Here is a 16,814-nt window from a genome sequence, read left to right as displayed (position 1 = left end):
ACGTTTTGGATTCGTTGATTGTGCGCATGGATTGTACCATAAACTTTAGGTTTTTTTCTAAAGATACCAGATGCCGAATTACGTTTGATTGTTACTCTGGCTTCTTTTCAGCGCATGATTCTTTCGCCTTTTACTAAAGAATTCCGTGGAGGGGAGCATTTCAATGAGTCTTTGACTATTTTTGCACACCTGACTTAGGTCAGGATTATTTACTGTAAACTAATTGTATACTTTTGGATCTGTAAAATGGTTAAAACCACTTTTAAACAATTTCGTAAACCGCGTAATTGTATTCAACTATCCTCATTTATGACGGACGTTTTGAATGAATACATAATGTAACGTGCCGTTTTTTTATAAAATGGCTGTCTTGTTCCAATACCTTTTCTGATTTCGACTTATTAATGCCTTTAACAAATACGCATTTGGTTCGTTGATTGTACGCTTGAATTGTACCATAAACTTTAGTTTTTTTCTAAAGATACCAGATGCCGAATTACGTTTGATTGTTACTCTGGCTTCTCTTCAGCGCATGATTCTTTCGCCTTTTACTAAAGAATTCCGTGGAGGGAAGCATTTCAATGAGTCTTTGACTATTTTTCCACACCTGACTTTGGTCAGGATTATTCCTGTAAACAAATTGTATACATTTAGTGTTGCACGTTTGTTAAAACCTCTTTTAGCCAATTTTGTGAACCACATGACGATATCAAACTATCCTCGTTGATGACCGACCTTTTATAGAATATATAATGTAACATGCCAACTCATTCAAGAAAAGCTCTCTTGTTCAAACATTTCTTGTAATTTAGTCTTTATCAATGCCTTCAACGAATACGTATTGGATTCGTTGACTGTGCGCTAGGATTGTACCATGAAGTTTAGTTTTTTTCTAAAGAGACCAGATGCCGAATTACGTTTGATTGTTATACTCTGGCTTCTCTTCAGCTTATGATTCTTTCGCCTTTTACTAAAGAATTCCGTGGAGGGGAGCATTTCAAAGAGTCTTTGACTATTTTTGCACACCTGACTTAGGTCAGGATTATTTACTGTAAACTAATTGTATACATTTGGAGCTGCAAAATGGTTAAAACCACTTTTAAACAATTTCGTAAACCGCGTAATTGTATTCAACTATCCTCATTTATGCCCGACGTTTTGAATGAATACATAATGTAACGTGCCGTTTTTTTATAAAATGGCTGTCTTGTTCCAATACCTTTTCTGATTTCGACTTATTAATGCCTTTAACAAATACGCATTGGGTTCGTTGATTGTACGCTTGGAATGTACCATAAACTTTAGTTTTTTTCTAAAGATACCAGATGCCGAATTACGTATGATTGATACTCTGGCTTCTCTTCAGCGCATGATTCTTTCGCCTTTTACTAAAGAATTCCGTGGAGGGGAGCATTTCATTGAGTCTTTGATTATTTTTCCACACCTGACTTTGGTCAGGATTATTACTGTAAACAAATTGTATACATTTGGTGTTGCACGTTTGTTAACTCCTCTTTTAGCCAATTTTGTGAACCGCATGACGATATCAAACTATCATCGTTTATGACCGACCTTTTAAAAGAATATGTAATGTAACATGCCAACTCATTCAAGAATATCTCTCTTGTTCAAAATGTTTTCTGTAATTTAGTCTTTATCAATGCGTTAAACGAATACGTTTTGGATTCGTTGATTGTACGCTTGGATTGTACCATAAACTTTAGTTTTTTTCTAAAGATACCAGATGCCGAATTACGTTTGATGTTACTCTGGCTTCTCTTCAGCGCATGATTCTTTCGCCTTTTACTAAAGAATTCCGTGGAGGGGAGCATTTCAATGAGTCTTTCACTATTTTTCCACACCTGACTTTGGTCAGGATTATTACTGTAAACAAATTGTATACATTTGGTGTTGCACGTTTGTTAAAACCTCTTTTAGCCAATTTTGTGAACCGCATGACGGTATTAAACTATCATCGTTTATGACCGACCTTTTAAAAGAATATGTAATGTAACATGCCAACTCATTCAAGAATATCTCTCTTGTTCAAAATATTTTCTGTAATTTAGTCTTTATCAATGCGTTAAACGAATACGTTTTGGATTCGTTGATTGTACGCTTGGATTGTACCATAAACTTTAGTTTTTTTCTAAAGATACCAGATGCCGAATTACGTTTGATTGTTACTCTGGCTTCTCTTCAGCGCATGATTCTTTCGCCTTTTACTAAAGGATTCCGTGGAGGGGAGCATTTCAATGAGTCTTTGATTATTTTTTCGCACCTGATTTTGATCAGGATTATTACTGTAAACAAATTGTATACATTTGTTGTTGCACGTTTGTTAAAACCTCTTTTAGCCAATTTTGTGAATCGCATGACGATATCAAACTATCATCGTTTATTACCGACCTTTTAAAAGAATATGTAATGTAACATGCCAACTCATTCAAGAATATCTCTCTTGTTCAAAATATTTTCTGCAATTTAGTCTTTATCAATGCGTTAAACGAATACGTTTTGGATTCGTTGATTGTGCGCATGGATCGTACCATAAACTTTAGGTTTTTTTCTAAAGATACCAGATGCCGAATTACGTTTGATTGTTACTCTGGCTTCTCTTCAGCGCATGATTCTTTCGCCTTTTACTAAAGAATTCCGTGGAGGGGAGCATTTCAATGAGTCTTTCACTATTTTTCCACAGCTGACTTTGTTCAGGATTATTACTGTAAACAAATTGTATACATTTGGTGTTGCACGTTTGTTAAAACCTCTTTTAGTCAATTTTGTGAACCGCATGACGATATCAAACTATCATCGTTTATGACCGACCTTTTAAAAGAATATGTAATGTAACATGCCAACTCATTCAAGAATATCTCTCTTGTTCAAAATATTTTCTTGTAATTTAGTCTTTATCAATGCGTTAAACGAATACGTTTTGGATTCGTTGATTGTACGCTTGGATTGTACCATAAACTTTAGTTTTTTTTCTAAAGATACCAGATCCCGAATTACGTTTGATTGTTACTCTGGCTTCTCTTCAGCGCATGATTCTTTCGCCTTTTACTAAAGAATTCCGTGGAGGGGAGCATTTCAATGAGTCTTTCACTATTTTTCCACACCTGACTTTGATCAGGATTATTACTGTAAACAAATTGTATACATTTTGTGTTGCACGTTTGTTAAAACCTCATTTAGTCAATTTTGTGAACCGCATGACGATATCAAACTATCATCGTTTATGACCGACCTTTTAAAAGAATATGTAATGTAACATGCCAACTTATTCAAGAATATCTCTCTTGTTCAAAATGTTTTTCTTGTAATTTAGTCTTTATCAATGCGTTAAACGAATACGTTTTGGATTCGTTGATTGTACTCTTGGATTGTACCATAAACTTTAGTTTTTTTCTAAAGATACCAGATGTCGAATTACGTTTGATTGTTACTCTGGCTTCTCTTCAGCGCATGATTCTTTCGCCTTTTACTAAAGAATTCCGTGGAGGGGAGCATTTCAATGAGTCTTTCACTATTTTTCCACACCTGACTTTGGTCAGGATTATTACTGTAACAAATTGTATACATTTGGTGTTGCACGTTTGTTAAAACCTCTTTTAGCCAATTTTGTGAACCGCATGACGATATCAAACTATCATCGTTTATGACCGACCTTTTAAAAGAATATGTAATGTAACATGCCAACTCATTCAAGAATATCTCTCTTGTTCAAAATGTTTTCTGTAATTTAGTCTTTATCAATGCGTTAAACGAATACGTTTTGGATTCGTTGATTGTACGCTTGGATTGTACCATAAACTTTAGTTTTTTTCTAAAGATACCAGATGCCGAATTACGTTTGATTGTTACTCTGGCTTCTCTTCAGCGCATGATTCTTTCGCCTTTTACTAAAGGATTCCGTGGAGGGGAGCTTTTCAATGAGTCTTTGATTATTTTTTCGCACCTGATTTTGATCAGGATTATTACTGTAAACAAATTGTATACATTTGTTGTTGCACGTTTGTTAAAACCTCTTTTAGCCAATTTTGTGAATCGCATGACGATATCAAACTATCATCGTTTATTACCGACCTTTTAAAAGAATATGTAATGTAACATGCCAACTCATTCAAGAATATCTCTCTTGTTCAAAATATTTTCTGCAATTTAGTCTTTATCAATGCGTTAAACGAATACGTTTTGAATTCGTTGATTGTACGCTTGGATTGTACCATAAACTTTAGTTTTTTTCTAAAGATACCAGATGCCGAATTACGTTTGATTGTTACTCTGGCTTCTCTTCAGCGCATGATTCTTTCGCCTTTTACTAAAGAATTCCGTGGAGGGGAGCATTTCAATGAGTCTGACTATTTTTCCACACCTGACTTTGTTCAGGATTATTACTGTAAACAAATTGTATACATTTGGTGTTGCACGTTTGTTAAAACCTCTTTTAGTCAATTTTGTGAACCGCATGACGATATCAAACTATCATCGTTTATGACCGACCTTTTAAAAGAATATGTAATGTAACATGCCAACTCATTCAAGAATATCTCTCTTGTTCAAAATATTTTCTTGTAATTTAGTCTTTATCAATGCGTTAAACGAATACGTTTTGGATTCGTTGATTGTACGCTTGGATTGTACCATAAACTTTAGTTTTTTTTCTAAAGATACCAGATCCCGAATTACGTTTGATTGTTACTCTGGCTTCTCTTCAGCGCATGATTCTTTCGCCTTTTACTAAAGAATTCCGTGGAGGGGAGCATTTCAATGAGTCTTTCACTATTTTTCCACACCTGACTTTGGTCAGGTTTATTACTGTAAACAAAGTGTATACATTTGGTGTTGCACGTTTGTTAAAACCTCATTTAGTCAATTTTGTGAACCGCATGACGATATCAAACTATCATCGTTTATGACCGACCTTTTAAAAGAATATGTAATGTAACATGCCAACTTATTCAAGAATATCTCTCTTGTTCAAAATGTTTTTCTTGTAATTTAGTCTTTATCAATGCGTTAAACGAATACGTTTTGGATTCGTTGATTGTACTCTTGGATTGTACCATAAACTTTAGTTTTTTTCTAAAGATACCAGATGCCGAATTACGTTTGATTGTTACTCTGGCTTCTCTTCAGCGCATGATTCTTTCGCCTTTTACTAAAGAATTCCGTGGAGGGGAGCATTTCAATGAGTCTTTCACTATTTTTCCACACCTGACTTTGGTCAGGATTATTCCTGTAAACAAATTGTATACATTTGGTGTTGCACGTTTGTTAAAACCTCTTTTAGCCAATTTTGTGAACCGCATGACGATATCAAACTATCATCGTTTATGACCGACCTTTTAAAAGAATATGTAATGTAACATGCCAACTCATTCAAGAATATCTCTCTTGTCCAAAATATTTTCTGCAATTTAGTCTTTATCAATGCGTTAAACGAATACGTTTTTGATTCGTTGATTGTGCGCATGGATCGTACCATAAACTTTAGGTTTTTTTCTAAAGATACCAGATGCCGAATTACGTTTGTTTGTTACTCTGGCTTCTCTTCAGCGCATGATTCTTTCGCCTTTTACTAAAGAATTCCGTGGAGGGGAGCATTTCAATGAGTCTTTGATTATTTTTCCACACCTGACTTTGGTCAGGATTGTTTACTGTTAACTAATTGTATACATTTGGTATCGCACAATGGGTAAACCTTACAACCAACTTTATAACCGCGTGACGGTATTATATTATCATCGTTTATGACCGACATTTTGAATGAGTATATAATGTAACATGCCTACCCAGTCAAGAATAGCTCTCTTGTTCAAACATTTTTTGTGATTTAGTCTTGATCAATGCCTTCATCGAATACGTGTTGGATACGTTGATTGTGCGTTTGGATTGTACCATAAACTTTAGTTTTTTTCTAAAGATATCAGATGCCGAATTACGTTTGATTGTTACTCTGGCTTCTCTTCAGCGCATGATTCTTTCGCCTTTTACTAAAGAATTCCGTGAAGGGGAGCATTTCAATGAGTCTTTGATTATTTTTCCACACCTGACTTTGGTCAGGATTATTTACTGTAAACTAATTGTATACATTTGGAGCTGCAAATTGGTTAAAAACACTTTTAAACAATTTCGTAAACCGCGTAATTGTATTCAACTATCCTCGTTTATGCCCGACGTTTTGAATGAATACATAATATAACGTGCCGTTTTTTTATAAAATGGCTATCTTGTTCCAATACCTTTTCTGATTTCGACTTATTAATGCCTTTAACAAATACGCATTGGGTTCGTTGATTTTACGCTTGGATCGTACCATAAACTTTAGTTTTTTTCTAAAGATACCAGATGCCGAATTACGTTTGATTGTTACTCTGGCTTCTCTTCAGCGCACGATTCTTTCGCCTTTTACTAAAGAATACCGTGGAGGGGAGCATTTCAATGAGTCTTTGATTATTTTTCCACACCTGACTTTGGTCAGGATTATTACTGTAAACAAATTGTATACATTTAGTGTTGCACGTTTGTTAAAACCTCTTTTAGCCAATTTTGTGAACCGCATGACGATATCAAACTATCATCGTTCATGACCGACATTTTAAAAGAATATGTAATGTAACATGCCAACTCATTCAAGAATATCTCTCTTGTTCAAAATATTTTCTGTAATTTAGTCTTTATCAATGCGTTAAACGAATACGTTTTGGATTCGTTGATTGTGCGCATGGATTGTACCATAAACTTTAGGTTTTTTTCTAAAGATACCAGATGCCGAATTACGTTTGATTGTTACTCCGGCTTCTCTTCAGCGCATGATTCTTTCGCCTTTTACTAAAGAATTCCGTGGAGGGGAGCATTTCAGTGAGTCTTTGACTATTTTTCCACACTTGACTTTAGTCAAGATTATTTACTGTTAACAAATTGTATACATTTGGTATCGCACAATGGGTAAAACTTCCAACCAACTTCATAACCGCGTGACGATATCAAACTATCATCGTTGATGACCGACCTTTTAAAAGAATATATAATGTAACATGCCAACTCACTCAAGAAAAGCTCTCTTGTTCAAACATTTCTTGTAATTTTGTCTTTATCAATGCCTTCATCGAATACGTATTGGATTCGTTGATTGTGTGCTTGGATTGTACCATGAACTTTAGGTTTTTTTCTAAAGATACCAAATGCCGAATTACGTTTGATTGTTACTCTGGCTTCTCTTCAGCGCATGATTCTTTCGCCTTTTACTAAAGAATTCCGTGGAGGGGAGCATTTCAATAAGTCCTTGACTATTTTTCGGCACCTGACAATAATTAGCAAATCATTTTGAAGCGTAGTTTTTATGTTCGTAAACCAGATGTGGAATTACCAGCCAAAGCAATGCACTTAAGGTAGCATAAGAAAAAAATATATTTTATTGCTCACTTGTAATTCTTCGTATTTGTTTCTCGCTTTTTTTTTAATCGCCCTTTACCTTTGTTTACTTTTTCAGTAAACGGGATGCATGAGTTCGTCACACACTTTTTTGGTACGGTAAACCAAATAAAGGTTGAAGAGCACTCATGTATAGGTAAATGGGAAAGTCATTTTGACGCATATATGAGCATTACAGAAACTTTTATAACCTACTTACTGGTATAAATATATGTGCATCTAAAACCGCAGCAAAGAAGTGGTTTAGACGTGAAACCAGCATACATTATTTTACGCGATACCGCTATAGTTGTATAGTAATCGTGAAAAGTTTAAGAATACGAATTAAGTGCAACGTTTACATTATGTCATTATTCCCTGCATATACCACCGTGTTAACCGCAGGGTCTTGTAGGTAATTATTATTTTGATGCCGATTGTGTGACTTGCCACGACTTGCATGATTGCGCTTCCTATAAGTTTCTTTGCGCTATACTGGATCGCTTTGTTATTTTGTTGAGTGGTCGTTTTTTATACACCTTTTGTGCCAGTTTACGGCTAACGTTTGTGAGATTCATATTGTGTGGTTAGTACAACGTATTATTAAAAAAGTCAGTATGTCAAGTCAGAGCAATGAGCCGTTTAGACAAGGAGTGAGACAGTTTGTTACAGTAGTACAATTTTTTAAACATGCATGGACTTGATTATCAATAATACTTTATGTTTTAGGCTTCTCCTTTTAAAGAGTAATATCTACAAAAATTAGCGAATAGAGATTCTCAGATGTGATAAAAACGAAACAGCTTCTAAAAAAATTAGCCTGAAATAGAAATTGAGTAAAAAATGTTCTTGCCCTAAGCAATCTTGAGCATTATCGCACGGTTGATTTTTTCACTCCAGCGAATCGCGATATTGACACGCGTTATTTCAAAAGCTGTTTCGTTATTTGGAAAAATGGTGGGGTAGGCTACCTTTAAATCACAATTTAAGCATTTTATCAATATACGAATTTTGATATTTCGTTGGCATGCCCCTTCAACTCTATAAGAAGTTGCGCAATCATGTAATCTTGCGCCCTTTTAAACCACTGCAGGTTTCTCAAAGCAATATTACTTTGTTGACTTTGTGTAGAAACTTAAACAAGTGTGCGCAAAATGTCGGAGCTACAAACATTTATAGATCCGGAGTCGGGAAGTTGTAAAAGCAGAGAAGTTGACCAGGTAAGAATTACTTCATGCAAACATATCGATTCTGACTCGAAAATATAACTTACCAGCATGTTCAGTTGCTGGCTTAATATCGTTAGTTTTCAAACCTATAGCTGGATGCTTGAGAAAAATAAAACGACTTATTTTAATAATAAGCCATTTTTACAAATGTTCAAAAAAGTCACCTAAAACTTAGGTGACATGGCCTGTCACGCTCTAGGACCTCAAAGAATTTAATAATATTTCCAGCCATAAATGTTTATAACGAAGGGCCGCTCTCATCCAAACCATAAATGTTAGTAATAAAGGCCGCGCTCGACGTTATTACTGGAACACAATTTCCGACACTCTGCAATTTTATTTTTAAAAAATCGAGGATTTTCTGCTTCGTTATGTCAAAATTTTCAAATTTAAATTTCTCACAAACAAAGATTTTGTACAGTAATTAACGAGGGGAAAGATGGGACACCTTTTCATTTTATTTTGTCGTCCCATTTGGTAGTAAATAAAGAACATTCAAACGTTATGAAACCATATTCGCACTACTCCCGTATATAATTATTTGTTTTAAAACACAATCAGGATACTTGGATGTTATGTACCAAAGGTGTCCCTTCTTTTTCCATCCTACTATAATAGGAATATTCTAACATGCGTTACGCTTAAATAGCCAGATGATAACACGAACAAGAAAGCAGACACCCCCGCAGATGAAAAGCAATCGTCGTCGGGTTTGTTGTATGGATTGAACGATGTACCTCCATGGTATCTTTGCATAGCCTTTGGTTTACAGGTACATAAAATAATGTGCACAGCAATACAGTGTTGTATAACCCACAGAGTTTTCGTGACACAACATGAGCATAATTTATTGGTATCCAATATCAAACGACAATTTCTCCAACACAGTGGTCCCATATGGATTGTCTAAATTGTCAGCCATAGAATAAAAAAAACAACCCATTGAAGTATTTCTTACAAAGCTACATGCGTTGTAACTCGCAAGCGGGCCCAAGGTGTATGAAACAGAACACCTGTGTTATATAATGACTGCTGTTGCTCCGCCAGGCACGCGAAGATAAGTCAGACCTTATTGTTTTTTTACACAAACGAAAGGATTTTAAGGCAGTTTAAATATTTTACTCCAATTAAAGTTACACATTTATAACATCTGTGCCACCCAGCACTATCTGGTCGCTATCGGATCCTTAATTGGAATTCCAATGATGTTGGCTTCCAAGTTATGCATCCCAGATGATGGAGAGGGGGACCTGGGACGAGCCAACTTGATCAGCGCAACGTTTGTCGTGTCAGGGGCTTGCACGTTGATTCAAACCACAATAGGAAACAGGTAACGTCAATTTTTATTTATATAAAGCACACGTATGTTCCGTTATATTTTTTGCTAAAAGAGTGCGAGTCTCCGATGATTATCTGGCAGTTGGTAAGGTCAACTGTCTATTTTCGTGTGGTGGCGCACGAACAGGCCTAAACACGTGTGTTCTGTTTTACACCCCCCATACGCTCACAGTGGGTTAGAGGCACCCATCTATACATTGTGCCACGGCGCCGGGAATTTAAATCGAAGAGAACAGATCATGACAACGATCTTTACCATGCACGTTTATCAACTATCGCAGACTTCCAATCATGCAAGGAATCTCAATCGCGTTTCTTCCGCCAACTCTTGTGATCTTGTCACTTCCGCATAACCAATGCCCTCCAGCGCTACCTGACGGCTACATGAATACAAATGTGACTCTGTACAACGACAGCGGTCTCATCATCGACGGGCAAGAAGTTTGGCATCGCAGAATAAGAGAGGTTAGAATGTATATTAGGTTGGGGTAAGATGGGACATGTTTCATTCCCTTTTCGGTCCAATTTGGCAATAAACAAAGAAAATTTACCGAATTATATATTTATAAACTTGCGAACCATAAAGGCCATTGTTATTTGTTTAAATTAAAACGTGATCAGAAAAAAAGAGCATTGTTAATTTTTTTAAAACATTATCAGAAAATATGGGTTTTAGGTAATAACGGCATCCCATCTTACCCTACAGTACTTATGATTTTAAGGACACTCGTATACTGATTTTTTTGTTGAGGTAAAAGTTGTAATCTGTCAGTTAGTTTAGGTTCGATTGTGTTTCTTCTTCTTATTACTAGTCCTGTTATTTCGCGTTCCTTATCCCCATTTTATTTACGCACGACTTGTTTTCTGTACTTGTTCAACGTTTCCGTGTGTTCTTTGCCGCTAGCCTGATTGCTGCGTGTTACTTGCTGCGCACTGCGCGCTTTCCTCCTAGTTTTGGATATATCGGGCAGTTCTCGTTGTACTGTGTTGGCTGAAGGTTGTTGATTGTGAGCGAACTGTGGCATTGCGTCGTTATCAAGCAGTTGTTGTTTATGTTGTGAAACGGCTAAGGGTATCTTCTAATGTAACTTTTTAGACTGCTTTATTAAATTTCATGTTTTTTCTATATAGTTGAGTCGTATTTAGTGCAGCCTATAGCGGACTTCAAGAGTAAGGCCCCGCAATTGGCTGTTACAGCAGCGTTGCTGACCAAACCACATTTATAAGCGTATAACAGTAAAAAAACATAGGATTAACATTACCACTTTACCTGCACGGTGCTCGACTTTGCCAGGTTTATAACTTGATTAACTGAATAAGTCTTGAAAATATATTTTGTTTTCACAATTAGGTTCAAGGAGCTATCGTAATTGGTGCGTTTTTTGAATTTCTTCTCGGGGCCACAGGGGCAGTTGGGTTTCTTATGAGATTTATTGGTCCTTTGACGATCGTTCCTACTGTTACATTGATTGGGTTGGACCTGTTTACAACTGCGGCGCGTTGTGCAGAAGTTCAATGGGGAGTCGCTTTTTTGTAAGTTTAAACTAACTATTTTTACGCACACTTTTCTGCTAATCACATCTTTATTCGATTTATTTAAATATAGCTTAATATGAATTAAATTATGCTGCAAAGTGAGTTAAGCAGCCACGCTACTATCTAGAACTTTTATTTAGGTATAGTTTTTACCTGCACCGTGTGTATAACGACTGTCGTTTTGTTGCTAATTCGTCCCTTCTCCTTTTTTTGTTGTATTAATTAACCTGATGGTCGCTACTTTACCCAAATAGATAATTTAAAATTATGTTATAAAATGTACTCAAAATAATGAAAAACGAGCAGTTATTCCTATGCTGCTATGTGTCAAGTCTTTGTCGTTTCAGCTGCCTGCATACATTTAATGCTACGTATTTTATACATATAGTGTTATATTTCTTCAGCACTATTACGGTGTTGACTCTATGCTCTCAGTATTTGAAAAAAGTTGAAGTTCCTTTCCCGAAGTTTAGTTTTCGACGTCGAAAATGGTACATAGAAAAAAGTGGCATTTTTAGAATGTTTCCTGTAAGTTTTTTGTGTGAAAAATCTAGCTTCATCTACGCGCATGCTTAAAATAACAGTAGTATAGCAGGGTGGTGGGAAATGGGACACCTTTTAACTCTATTTTCTCGTCCCATTTAGAAAAACATAGAGCATTTAAAGAATTATAAAACTACACCCTCACGATTCCCACATACCGTTGATAATTGTTTAAAACACGATCAGGATATTTGGGTATTATGCGCTAAAAGTGTCTCATCTTCCCCCACCCTACTATTTTGGGTATTATGCGCTAAAGGTGTCCAATCTTCCCCACCCTACTATATGCATAATGTATATGATTAGCCTGCACCAACACTCTATGTCATGCGTATAACAAGTAATTTTGTAGCTTAACCGCAGTGATCATCAGGCGAATGATTACTCCGCCATGACTTGTAATAGAAACACCCATGTTATAACTCGACAGACCGCATAGGGTGTTGCACACCATGCGTATAAAAGGGGAAAACCATTTCATAGCTAAACAGTGAGCAGGGGGTATATTAATAAGTATACGTCCTATGTTTTTTCTCATCCAGGTTCTGATTGCCTTGTTATCAGCGTGGTTACTTTGCTTCATACTGACCGTCACCGATGTATTTCCCAACGACCCATCCAAACCGTACTACAAAGCACGAACAGATTTACGAGCAAATGTTATATATAATAGCCCATGGTAAGCATCTATGTTAGTATTGGTGTTTTTGTTGTTTACCTGTTTAAAAGAATGATAAAACCATATCCTAGCGGCACCCATAAACCATTATTATTTTTTAAAACACCATCAGGATATTTTGATACTGTGGGCTAACGGTGCCATTTTATCCTACTATGTACAATAAAATAAACTCACAATAAGTTGAAATCAATAGAACAAACTTAACTGTAATGGGAAAAAGTTTACATTAAGATGAAGAGATTTTCGTTCTAACACTGATCACTTAACCGTTTTAGGTTTCGCTTTCCCTACCCGGGGCAGTGGGGTTTACCTATTGTGACAATTGGAGGTGTCATTGGGATGTTAGCTGCGATAATATCCAGCACTATTGAATCTATTGGTGATTACCACGCGTGTGCTCGCTTAGCTGATGTACCACCACCCCCAAGTCATGCCTTGAACAGGTTAGGCAAAAGTATATTTTATTCTCCCGACGTATATTGTGTTCGACGCCCAGTATGGGCTACCATTGTCGTGTATGTGTATAAAGGACTCTTAAACCGGTTTTGCTCTACTCCAGTAGTCACTATACTGTTCTGTAGTTTTTAATCTATACGAAAAAATCAACAAACTAAATCTTCGCAGTTGTATATACGTGGTAAACTTGCAAGCGGTCTCCAGGCTTATGGAACGAAACACTCCTGTTATAACGACTGTCGTTGCACCGTCACACGAGAATAAAAATTATATTTAATTATTTTCAGAGGAATAATGATGGAAGGAATTGGAGTTATGCTAGCAGGTCTTCTCGGAACCGGATCCGGGACAACCTCTTTCAGTCAAAATGTTGCGGCAATTGGGATAACTCGTGTAGGAAGCAGAAGAGTAAGTTTACGCAGCTAACTGGCTGGCATTCTCATGTATACTACCTTTTTATATATGAATGGATGTGATTTATTTTTCCTTGCATTGGAATAACGTCCGGTACTTTCTTGATTGCTAACCTGTATAAACCGTTAGCCGATGACCAAATCCTTACACACGCCTTATATAAAGAAGCAAATAAAAGTAAGTTGTTTATCTTTGTGTGGCGGGTAATGGCATTCGTTTAATCACGGCGGGTGTTTTGTTTCATACACCTGGTGCCCGCTTACGTTTCAGCACGTATGTAACCCATAAGAGACCACTGGGTTCGAGCAATTTCATTCATTCGGTGATCCATAATCTATATCGTTTGCTCAATATGACTATACTTATAATTTAGGTCCTTCAAACGGCTGGCATCATGTTCATGTTTCTTGGATACTTCAGCAAGTTCGGAAGTATATTCGTCACTTTACCTGATCCTGTTATTGGAGGCATGTTCTTCGCCATGTTTGGAATGATATCCGCTGTTGGGTTGTCTAATCTGAAATACGTTGACCTCGACTCGAACAGGTGAGCAATTCAACTAGGTTAAAAACGAATGAAGAGATTATTGTAAGTTGCTTTATTCTCGTGTACATCGGGAAAAGTCGCAGGTATAACAGAAAGTTCGGTAGCTGTAACAATATGCAATCAGAACTACAATTCTCGTGTCCAATTCCATTGTAAATAACGTAATAGTTTCATACACATCAACTGTACTTTAGAGGAACAATTTTACCAGTCTTCATATTGGAACCCTTATTAGATGTGGTTTGTAACATATTAAAACCGTACGTAGAAACATCTTTGTCATTGGAGTCTCTCTATTCACGGGATTGGCTATGGCGAATTGGACGAAAGCAAATTCTTCCGCAATAAAAACTGGAGTCACCGAAATTGATCAGATATTTACAATCATACTGTCATCTGCTATGTTGGTAGGAGGGGTGGTTGGGTTTTTCCTGGACAACACTTTGCCTGGTAAAATATTATGAATTTTATTCATCTCTTTAAATACGAAAACTAGATTGATTATAAAACAACGAAGAAAATAGAATTGGTAGCAAAAATGCATGTTATAAAATATCACGACGGGTAAAAAAATGAAAAAAAAGTTTAAAACAAGCGTGGCTGCTAAACTGTAAAATAGAGAGACACAATACAATAGAAATTAACTCATAGTTGTATTTAATTAAAAAAAAACTATCCAGACATTTATATTCCTATTCCTGCATGGTTTAAGTTCCTAGTTTACTCTTGTATAGTATAGGGTGGAGAAGACGGGCACCTTTGGCACTTAATATCTAAATATCCTGATGTTATTTAAACAGTTAACAACGGTATGTGAAAGTCGTGAGAATTGTGTACGATACTTTAAAATGTTCTTTGTCCACTGCCAAATGGGTCGGGAAAATATAATAAAAATGTGTCCCATCTTCCCCCACCCTACTATAAAAACTGATTCTTAATTATGACAGTCTCTACACTTATAAAGGTACTGAATCCGAGCGTGGATTGAAAGCCTATAATGTCAAAGAGAATGAACATGGGTCGAGCTACCAATCGAAAATAGATGAAAGTTACAACCTTCCTTTCCCGACGACGTGCTGCAGGTTTGTAAAGTGAAATTGTGCCTTTGCCTAAAGTAATCGTGGGGTACAGAATCTGTAGTATTTTCCCAAATTCATTTTTTACAGATTTGCCCGCTACTTTCCATTTATGCCTAACTACAAGAGCAATACAGAAAAATCTTAATTGAAACATGGAAATGAGAAGACAAGTTTATAAATAACATTGGTTCCAATGACCGGGTAGACTAATTCTCTGCTAAAATAAACAACCAAACGCCTAATCCTCCAGTCTTCCTAAACTTTTATCACTAATTCAGTAGGCTATATTTGGTGGGGAAAGATGAGACAACTTTCATTCTGTTTTCTCATCCTATATGGTAGTAAACAATAAGTATCATTCAACAAATTATAAAACCATATCCTCACGACTCCCATAGACCGTTGGTAATTGTTTAAAACACCATCAGGATGCTTCAATATTATGTGCCAAAGGTGTCTTCGTCTTACCCCACCTTACCATATACATTTTATGTAATTTACAGTAATCCATTAAACAATGCGTTAAAAAAAAACAAAAAAAGAAAAGATTTATGGTTTCTAGTTGCATGAAGGGCAGTTAATGTAAAAGTGATAATAATGACTTGGCAATAGAAGATCGAGGTCCAATAATATATATTAAGATGGTTCAGAGAAAATTATTAGAGAGGCCTCAAAGTTTTGCCAATGTTGAAAGAGTCTCGATTTTTTTGCAACACATATAGTAGGGTGGGGGAAGATGGGACACTTTGTCAGACAAGACTTTTTTTAATTTTCTTTTTACGGACCCCCATTTAATGATAATCAGGAAAATGAGGTTGCAGAATTATTCGACAGTATTATCACGACTCTATAAAACGCCCGTCAAAGCCGATTACTTTTTTTAAATATTAAAAAAAAAAAGTGCGAACGAATAACCTAGTTTCATAGCTTCATAAAAGCATGAAGAAAATGGGCAGGGGTCAATATGACTTTAATTTGAGATAAAAACAACAACAAAAATATCGGTTTAACGTTATATATATGGAGTTTACATGGCAAAGAAACTAACACAGCCTGTTAAACTCGGTAGGTTAACTACAAGTTGCAGAATACTGCTAATGTAAATATATTTCAATTTAGAGTCCCATCTTCCCCCACATTGTAATTTTGTATGTTTTCATTGCCAAACTTTGAAAGATTTGCTTTTAATTTAGTAATTTATACCTCAGGGGGTTTTCAACTATAAGAAAATGATATAATAAAAAGATAATACAATTTTAAAAATATATTCGAAATTTGTTCATTTGCACTTGGTATTAATTTATAAGAAGTGGCATGTGCCAAAAACAGAGTAGTAATACCCAATTTGTAGCAAAAATAAAAACTCTATCAATAGTTATTAACAATTTTCTGTTATTACAAGTTTATATACATTTTTGGATACACTATTTATCCATTGATGTTCGAACATTACCCATTGTCGTTCAAACAATACCAATTGTTATGCAATGTTAAAAACTATAGCAGTAGGGCAAGAAAAATAATGTTTAGGCTTAATTTTTAAAGCGTATAGTATTATTTTGTGGTATTTAC

General features: G+C 35.8%; 1 protein-coding gene and 18 non-coding genes across 19 annotated transcripts; all 19 read left to right on the top strand.

Moving 5' to 3' along the window:
* The first annotated feature begins 91 nt into the window (after positions 1-91).
* On the top strand, positions 92-206 carry LOC149737694 (U5 spliceosomal RNA). Its single transcript, XR_016384830.1, has one exon. It is a non-coding gene; the product is annotated as a U5 spliceosomal RNA (small nuclear RNA).
* A 303-nt stretch (positions 207-509) lies between these two features.
* LOC149737693 (U5 spliceosomal RNA) lies at positions 510-624 on the top strand. Its single transcript, XR_016384810.1, has one exon. It is a non-coding gene; the product is annotated as a U5 spliceosomal RNA (small nuclear RNA).
* A 304-nt stretch (positions 625-928) lies between these two features.
* Positions 929-1,043, top strand: LOC149737692 (U5 spliceosomal RNA). Its single transcript, XR_016384734.1, has one exon. It is a non-coding gene; the product is annotated as a U5 spliceosomal RNA (small nuclear RNA).
* Positions 1,044-1,346: 303 nt separating this feature from the next.
* Positions 1,347-1,461, top strand: LOC149737691 (U5 spliceosomal RNA). Its single transcript, XR_016384811.1, has one exon. It is a non-coding gene; the product is annotated as a U5 spliceosomal RNA (small nuclear RNA).
* A 303-nt stretch (positions 1,462-1,764) lies between these two features.
* Positions 1,765-1,879, top strand: LOC149737690 (U5 spliceosomal RNA). Its single transcript, XR_016384741.1, has one exon. It is a non-coding gene; the product is annotated as a U5 spliceosomal RNA (small nuclear RNA).
* Positions 1,880-2,183: 304 nt separating this feature from the next.
* On the top strand, positions 2,184-2,297 carry LOC149737689 (U5 spliceosomal RNA). The gene has a single exon (XR_016384797.1). It is a non-coding gene; the product is annotated as a U5 spliceosomal RNA (small nuclear RNA).
* A 306-nt stretch (positions 2,298-2,603) lies between these two features.
* LOC149737688 (U5 spliceosomal RNA) lies at positions 2,604-2,718 on the top strand. Its single transcript, XR_016384739.1, has one exon. It is a non-coding gene; the product is annotated as a U5 spliceosomal RNA (small nuclear RNA).
* Positions 2,719-3,024: 306 nt separating this feature from the next.
* LOC149737687 (U5 spliceosomal RNA) lies at positions 3,025-3,139 on the top strand. Its single transcript, XR_016384752.1, has one exon. It is a non-coding gene; the product is annotated as a U5 spliceosomal RNA (small nuclear RNA).
* Positions 3,140-3,445: 306 nt separating this feature from the next.
* On the top strand, positions 3,446-3,560 carry LOC149737686 (U5 spliceosomal RNA). The gene has a single exon (XR_016384730.1). It is a non-coding gene; the product is annotated as a U5 spliceosomal RNA (small nuclear RNA).
* A 303-nt stretch (positions 3,561-3,863) lies between these two features.
* On the top strand, positions 3,864-3,977 carry LOC149737685 (U5 spliceosomal RNA). Its single transcript, XR_016384809.1, has one exon. It is a non-coding gene; the product is annotated as a U5 spliceosomal RNA (small nuclear RNA).
* Positions 3,978-4,282: 305 nt separating this feature from the next.
* LOC149737684 (U5 spliceosomal RNA) lies at positions 4,283-4,395 on the top strand. The gene has a single exon (XR_016384755.1). It is a non-coding gene; the product is annotated as a U5 spliceosomal RNA (small nuclear RNA).
* A 306-nt stretch (positions 4,396-4,701) lies between these two features.
* LOC149737683 (U5 spliceosomal RNA) lies at positions 4,702-4,816 on the top strand. The gene has a single exon (XR_016384826.1). It is a non-coding gene; the product is annotated as a U5 spliceosomal RNA (small nuclear RNA).
* A 306-nt stretch (positions 4,817-5,122) lies between these two features.
* Positions 5,123-5,237, top strand: LOC149737682 (U5 spliceosomal RNA). Its single transcript, XR_016384837.1, has one exon. It is a non-coding gene; the product is annotated as a U5 spliceosomal RNA (small nuclear RNA).
* Positions 5,238-5,542: 305 nt separating this feature from the next.
* On the top strand, positions 5,543-5,657 carry LOC149737681 (U5 spliceosomal RNA). Its single transcript, XR_016384829.1, has one exon. It is a non-coding gene; the product is annotated as a U5 spliceosomal RNA (small nuclear RNA).
* Positions 5,658-5,957: 300 nt separating this feature from the next.
* Positions 5,958-6,072, top strand: LOC149737680 (U5 spliceosomal RNA). Its single transcript, XR_016384828.1, has one exon. It is a non-coding gene; the product is annotated as a U5 spliceosomal RNA (small nuclear RNA).
* A 303-nt stretch (positions 6,073-6,375) lies between these two features.
* LOC149737679 (U5 spliceosomal RNA) lies at positions 6,376-6,490 on the top strand. The gene has a single exon (XR_016384742.1). It is a non-coding gene; the product is annotated as a U5 spliceosomal RNA (small nuclear RNA).
* Positions 6,491-6,795: 305 nt separating this feature from the next.
* On the top strand, positions 6,796-6,910 carry LOC149737678 (U5 spliceosomal RNA). Its single transcript, XR_016384738.1, has one exon. It is a non-coding gene; the product is annotated as a U5 spliceosomal RNA (small nuclear RNA).
* Positions 6,911-7,211: 301 nt separating this feature from the next.
* Positions 7,212-7,325, top strand: LOC149737677 (U5 spliceosomal RNA). Its single transcript, XR_016384787.1, has one exon. It is a non-coding gene; the product is annotated as a U5 spliceosomal RNA (small nuclear RNA).
* Positions 7,326-8,493: 1,168 nt separating this feature from the next.
* LOC149737676 (solute carrier family 23 member 2-like) lies at positions 8,494-15,788 on the top strand. The gene is made up of 13 exons (XM_089873708.1): positions 8,494-8,639; positions 9,298-9,420; positions 9,812-9,978; positions 10,268-10,451; positions 11,338-11,519; positions 11,927-12,050; positions 12,608-12,744; positions 13,023-13,190; positions 13,491-13,611; positions 13,991-14,163; positions 14,432-14,613; positions 15,128-15,245; positions 15,330-15,788. The coding sequence occupies exons 1-13, from the start codon at positions 8,574-8,576 to the stop codon at positions 15,385-15,387; spliced, it is 1,803 nt and encodes a 600-aa protein (XP_089729834.1). The 5' UTR covers positions 8,494-8,573; the 3' UTR covers positions 15,388-15,788.
* The last annotated feature ends 1,026 nt before the right edge of the window (positions 15,789-16,814 follow it).

Source organism: Ciona robusta, chromosome 3 (genome assembly GCF_009617815.1).
Source record: "Ciona robusta chromosome 3, ASM961781v2".
NCBI classification, from domain to species: domain Eukaryota; kingdom Metazoa; phylum Chordata; class Ascidiacea; order Phlebobranchia; family Cionidae; genus Ciona; species Ciona robusta.
This window is presented reverse-complemented; position numbering and strand designations above follow the sequence as displayed.